The sequence below is a fragment of the Brienomyrus brachyistius genome, chromosome 21 (assembly GCF_023856365.1).
Source record: "Brienomyrus brachyistius isolate T26 chromosome 21, BBRACH_0.4, whole genome shotgun sequence".
NCBI classification, from domain to species: domain Eukaryota; kingdom Metazoa; phylum Chordata; class Actinopteri; order Osteoglossiformes; family Mormyridae; genus Brienomyrus; species Brienomyrus brachyistius.
In genome coordinates this window covers 5,644,325-5,651,273 of record NC_064553.1, presented here as the reverse complement: position 1 = coordinate 5,651,273, position 6,949 = coordinate 5,644,325, and the positions used below count along the sequence as shown (strand labels likewise).

Sequence of the window (6,949 nt, the reverse complement as noted above, 5' to 3'; positions counted from 1 at the left end):
GGAAAATTCTCCAGTACATTATCTTGCAGCCATCATAATGTCTTAATCACGAGCCTGCCTCTTAAACGTGTGGGCGTTCACACACACACACACACACACACACACACACACAAGCGCAGGGCCCTGTTACCAAAACGACTTCAGTTCCCCCGGTGATGCAGTGACACCACAAAGGCTCTCTGATCCCCTAGCTCTCTGCTGCCAGCACTTGACACCCCCTTTGTCACAAATCGGATGATGGATGGCTTAAAGGGGGGGGGGGGCGGTGGCCTAATCACTACCTCTCCCCGGCGCGGAAATTCACCAGATAGGTTTCTTCATCCTTTTCTCGGGCAGCACTGGAGGATGCGACTCCACACAGGTGGGTTTGAGATCACCGCCCGCCTGGGGGACGTCCAGGATAATTGCCGCAGAAGCAAAACGTTATCTGAGCCCCGGGCAGAAAGGCAAGCTGATGGGCCGCGTCATGCGACAGCTGCAGCGTTTGACGAGCTTGACTGACACCCAGCTGGTGAAGCCTGGGCTTAAGTGGACTGTTTACGAGATTTACATGGCGGGCTGCACCGATTGGTGGGCTGACCATCCAATAGGATTTCATCCAGCCCAAATTTAGGCCTCCAGAATAGTGAAATTACTCATGTGTTAATAAGCAAAGACAGACAATGGATGGATGTATAAATTAGGAAAATTAAGGATTATAAGATAAATGTAAATGCCAAGTTCATAAGAAAATGCTATGTCATGCACCCCGTGATATAAATTACGCAGGAGTCCGTGTAATGGACATAATCTGATATAGGTATTCATAGTGTGCTATAATCTGTTTTATATGCTGTACAGGATTGTGTTACAGCTGGGGTGGGGGCTGTCATGTTGGGGGAGGGGGGGCAATAAATCGGATAATAAATGTGTGTAGCAAATGGATTGTGTTTATCATCCATCTTCCATAACTGCGTATTCAGTACAGGGTTTGAGTCCAGAGCCTGAATGGAGTCCTAACTGGGTGACCTAATTAGAGCATTTCAACCAACCGCATGTTTAGATTTGGGAAAATAGAGTTAAACGCCCATGGACACTGAGTGCGATGGACGTTGCACGCGTAGAGGCTCAGGGAGGGATTCCAAAGCACAACGCTGGAGGATTCCTCCCAGTTAAGACGAAAGTGCCCTTATAATATCTCCCAGAGCCTGTCACACCGTGTCACAACACCGTGTCACAACAGGGCAGGACGGATGACCAAAAATATTTTTCTGACACAGCTCAGACATCTTAAGAGGCGATCCGGCCCCAGATTGATCTCGCTGTCAGTCGTCTGTTCGGTCGGGGGGGATTGTTGCTGGGCGGGGAGCCTGAAAGCACCAGGGGGCCAGAGCAGGGCGGCCAGGCCGGAATTCGACAGACAAGAAAGATCACGGCGAGAAGTCAGGCCATATCCTCAATTTACTGCCGCCAATTTGTGTGATTCCTGTCATTCTGGACGAGACGCATCCATGTCACCACAAATGAATAAGTTCTACTAGAAATACCAGTTTATATCTACAAGGAGGGTTTGTTTTGGAAGGAAACACACCGAAGCTCTGAAATATGCCAGACTTATTATTCCAGATTTTTTTCTTATTCTTCATGTTGACCTTGGTACTGACCACATTATGAGGACTGACCTCATCCAGACAGGAAATGTCAAACGTTTATGTACTGTCAATGGAGTAGGAGGGACTTAAGCCTCTGTGAAGCTGCGGATGCCCAGATGATAGTAGTAGTTGTACAGCATTTAACTGTTTCTCGATGCATTTGCTTGCATCATTGAACATTAAAACGGCTGGATCAACTGAAGACTGGAGCATAGCCTGCCTCCCTGGTGCAGCGATAGTGATGAACCTTCTCTGGGCTGCTAGAGAGGACGACCCTGGACCCGTCGCACCTGGGCAGATTCCACTCGCGGCTTGGTGCCCATTTTGGCACATGGCGTCATCTGTTCTTCCTGGGGATTCAGGGAGGGTCCCGGATCTTATGCGTAAATCTCTCCGCATGCCTTTGGTGTTTGGAGGGTGTTATGATGCGAGAGTTTGGGTACACTGTTACATCCGATGACAAATCTTTAGTGCTCACATCGAAGAGCACCTGCAGGAAATGCTCAGGGCTGCGTCATTCGTTGTAATCATCTGTATCGAAGGCAATGGAGACCAAAGATAATTCAGAATCTATTTTTATCTTCTATACCACAGGTAAACATGCGATTTTCAGTGTGTATGTATTCCTTCCTGAAAGCAGCGGTTCATGACTGTCTTTTAATGTGTTTTGTCTCTTTCTTTCCAGGTATTCCCAATAACCTTGGTCCTGTTAGTAAGTAAAAACAAGAATTCCCGATACGAACGTAGTAGATGAGCCCCCTGTGCTTCGGCCACCTGGCATGAAATGTTCATTTCTGCTGTATCTCCTTATCCCACGCCGACTAATTGAAATGACCTGGAAATGATAAGCGGCAGCAAAAGGTCACGGGCACTTAAAAGGGCCTCAGTCAATGGCGATATGATTCTCCTGAGCCCCGACTGCCTTGGTACACAGAGGCACAACTACAGCTACCGACAAGCAGCGGCCGCAGTGTTAGAGGCATCTGAGAGGCATTTAAAACTCCTCAAAGATTATTCCCAGCTCGACTGGTAGTTGATAGCCGGTCATCGTCTGACAATCCTCACCTCTGGGGTGCTTCTGGTCAGCTGAACGATTTCACGCATCATCTGCAGGGACTGTGGGAAAACCTCACCCACCAATTACGACATCTGAGCATTAAATAGAGGTCTGCCCACTGTCCCAAAGCTACTCCATTTTTAATGCAATACCTGATTAATTAGGTCCAGCCCAATAATATACACCAATGTTTCTCAATCTGTTCCTTGGGGACCCACCCAGACAGTCCACGTTTTTGCTCTCTCCCAGCTCCCTGCTAAATCAAGAACACAAAATACCTGATACTGCTGTGTTGGGAGCTGGAAGGGAGCAGAAGTACGGACTGTTTAGACCGGGTTGAGAAACACGGATTTAGACAATCATTCAGGCAAAAGAGTAAGACGACTGCTAACCAGACTGAGTGCGAGCCAAGTCGGCCATTTTGCTTCCTGGTGGATTGTGGGAAAAGCCTTGAGTCCAGGTGTCAGAAATGAGCATTTCCATGAATGGGCCTTTCTGCTGCCGTTCCGTCCCGAGCATGAGCTGCACGGCTCCGCCCCCTGCTCTGCATGCCCCTCCCTCAAAGACGAAAGACTGCCCTCCCCCATCCCCCCACCACGCTTAGCCGGTCACATCATCCTTTGTCCTCCATGATCACATCTTCATCCTTAATGGGGAGTCTCCGTGCCGGGCTGGAATTTCGTGTGAACGGAAAAGACACGTGGTCAGGGGTACAGTCAGATGCCAACTTCAGCATCAATCCTCCGCCTCCAGACTCAAATCCAAAAGGCAGTTTGGGGGGTGGGGGGGGACACACCACATCTCCTCCTGTACGTGCCGAACAGCAGACTGAGCCAATTTCAGAAAAAGGAAACAAAGTTACGTCTCATAACCCTGAATAGACTATTCCAGAAAATAATTTAACCTTTTCATATTGTAAAAGTGAGTACTGATTCACTTTTTTTTTTCCTAGTGAATTTTGATATATATTTCATGCCCAAAGTTGCCCAGCCATAAACGAAACCAGATGAAAGCAAATCTTTTACTGCAAGGTTTCCTTGCGCCACTGGAGAGCTATTGATTAAGTGATTAAAATCTGCCCCTTCTCCTTCGCTTGTACTTTGCAAAATAATTAGTGGAAGAAGACCGCTAACGTTTATCAGAGCTAAGGTTGCCTTCATTAACAGCGGCTCTCGAAGCCGCTGTTGGCTGTACAGGTATCGCGTTGGATAAACAGCGCTCAGATGACACGTTCTTACAAAACAAAGACATCTTCTTGTAAGCCTCCAGTTAAATCTCATTTCATTTGACTGCAGCCTGTACGTGTCGAAGACGTGTCTTTTCTCTTCCCGACGTATTTAAATTTAGCCGCTGTTGAATATAAAAACGAGAGACAGAGGTTCCCATTAAGGGCTGTGATTCTTATGTAACATCATGCGACAATGGCAGCGATTAAAACCCTTTAAAAAACACTACACAGGAAACATCTTTAAAACACTCTTCACAGTTTATTCAAACAGAATTTACTTCACTGAGGCTGTCAAGAAGAGAGCAAGTGTTGCTCGAATATTGTCACAATACACACGCACGCACACTATAGGTTGCTGTCAGAATTTATACCACAGCGATTCAGCCATCCTACACGTTAATGCTCTTGTGAAGAATTATTCAGATTCTTCTTTGTTCAGATAAAAATCCCAGGTCACTGAGCAGCATGCAGACACCAGATAATAATATTTAGTACTTCTGCCTGTTTGTTTGCTTTTTGCAGTGGGGGGGCGGGCGAGGGTTTTTGAAGTTCCCCCGCTGCCGTCTTTGCCCAACAACAACGCCGAGATCCCCCCCCCCATTCCCAGCCTCCACCACCCGCTATTTCCATCACGGAAATGCAGAAATTGTATGTAATTATGAGGTGACGCCACATAGCGACGGCCTGCAAGCCGATACCTCATATAATCATCAACGATGATGAGAAAATTAAGCTAACTGCTTGTTCTGACCCCCCCCTGGGTGAAAGTAGCCATCTCCAGAATCGCCGACGACAGGAGTCGGTCACAGAAATAAATAAAGATACGGACCCTGGTTACATACAATGCGTCACGTTCCTGGTCCTCGGCCACGTTGCTCGTCTTTGTTAGGCTTGCAAGTCATACATGTATGTGCGAGAGCATTCTGACCCCCCCCCCCCGCCGAGCCAGGAATGTGTGTAGATGTCTGTGTCTATCCCAGCCTGCCCCGCCCACCCCGCCCCCAGTCAGCCTCTGTGCTCTGAATAACCCACAATCTCTTCCGATTCCATGCAGTTCACCTGAATGTGTCATCTCTAGGGGTGGCAAACCGAAACCAAGGTAGGCTCTGCAACTAGAGTAAGATGATTATGAGACCAGTAACAATTATATAATAATAATTAAGGAGACCAGCATTATGATAGAATTAGAACCATTTAGGTCAGTGTCTCCCAATCTGGTCCTCAGGGACCCACAGTCAGTCAACGTTTTTGCTACCTCCCAGCAAAAATGTGAACTGTCTGGCAGCGAGCTGGAAGGGAGCAAAAACATGCACTGTCTATGGGCCACCGTGAACCAGGTGGAGGAGACACTAATTCATGACAATTTATTTGGTTGTGTCAACAAAGACATGTAACACTGCAATGGGTCAGTGGTTCCTCTGTAGTTCATGCCACTGGCTTAGTAAGCACGAGTGTTCTTCAGGATCTGGGCTGCCGATGATGAACATGTCGACGAATGACGTTTGAGGAGTCCCCTCTATATTTAGTTAGCCAGCTTCTTATTGGACGGTTTTGTTGTCAGTCTTTCAGGTGGAGGCTAGACAAGGAGATGCTTTGGTTAAAATGAGAAAACTAAATCTCAGGTCCAATACGTTGCATTCATGCAGTGCAGCCCAATCTGGCAGTTGGCCTGCATGTCTTCACTTCTTGTTATGAGGGTTAAAAAAAATAAAAAACCCTTAAGCAGCAACTCTCAGCTGGCATGGGAGCCCAAAACTGCTGGCATCAGAGTCTTCCAGAGGGGGTGGCAGCTGAGCTGGTGCATGCGATCCCCCCTAGGCTTCACGCGGAGGGGCTGTGGGGCAGTGCGACCGGGGGAGAGTCGTTCACGGCCAGACGACAGCACAGTGACTGGGCCTCATTCTTCACTGGGCCACTCGCTGTCAGCCCAGAGTGTCTTAATCACGCCAGCGGGGGACACACACTAACAAAAATGGGGGAGAAGGCAACACGAGAGGGATCGCGCAGGGCGGGGGGGGAACCGAACCGCATCCCGCGACACCCGGTAGTTAGGAGTGTATCTTTAAACGGCACCGTTTCTTTGCGAGGGTCGAAATGAAACATGCGACGTGACGGCAAACGTGGACGCGAGGAGAGTTCTGTTCCCCAGCATACACGTGTTTTTTTCCCCCCATACTGGAGCCTCGCAGCCTGATGCTTCATAAGACCCCCAGCAGGGTGGCAGTCTAAGACCTTGTGCTCCGAGGATCAGGTCTTACCTCCCACATATGGTCGGCACATGTGCACCTTTGCTGCTCTTATCACGCAGTCAGCTTATTTCTTTCTTTATTAGTTTGGCAAGTTGCTTTAAAAAGTTGAAGGTACGAGAGGTTAGATTCCGGATTCCGTCTGCCTTCGCCGTGTCACATGATGCCTCGGCTCTGACATCACATGACCGTACCAGCTGCCGCAGCCCTAACCCTAACCTTCCTCATGGCCAGAGTTCCTGCCCTGCAAGCTGTGTTTCCTGCCTGAATACTTCAATTTCTGCTGTTTTTGAAAGCTAATTTATTAATACTTTGTTAGTATTTGTCTGGTATTTATATATAGTAGCATAAACATTTCTCATTTCAGGAGTGGTATTAAAGTATTATGCATTATAAATAAAGTTTACTGTTCTACATAGTGAAATTCAGTCTTAAATGTACATTTTCTGAATTTATTGTATTCCCATGAAAATGTAAATATGCAGTACATTTACAACCAGGTTGATTTTTCACAGTTTGTTCCGTTTTCTTTCCGTGAAACAATTTTTAAAATAAGTGTTAGGAGTGAGGTGTACATTAGCCAGACAAGGACAGCATGACAGTCAGTGGGTTTTAACATTAAATCTTATGCTGCGATACACGTCGGGCTGCCGGTGCATCTGATAGGTGGATCAGGGTTCGACGACCTGCCTTTGGTTTTCTGCCAGGAGCAGAGTGGTTAAATACACCTTAATATGTGAAATCTTAAGGTCGTTTCAAATTCGGCAGCTGTTTGTTTAAAAGGTCG

General features: G+C 47.4%; 1 protein-coding gene across 5 annotated transcripts in view; it reads left to right on the top strand.

The window, feature by feature from the left end:
* Positions 1-6,949, top strand: part of LOC125716937 (netrin-G1) — a 74,800-nt gene that overhangs the window by 56,656 nt on the left and 11,195 nt on the right. For 4 of the 5 annotated variants that reach the window (XM_048989799.1, XM_048989802.1, XM_048989800.1 and 1 more), the window contains exon 5: positions 2,317-2,343. In XM_048989799.1, coding sequence (XP_048845756.1) covers positions 2,317-2,343 — 27 coding nt within the window. Of the gene's footprint in view, positions 1-2,316; positions 2,344-4,970; positions 5,016-6,949 lie in introns of all 5 variants that reach the window. The other variant, XM_048989801.1, reaches the window with a different exon arrangement.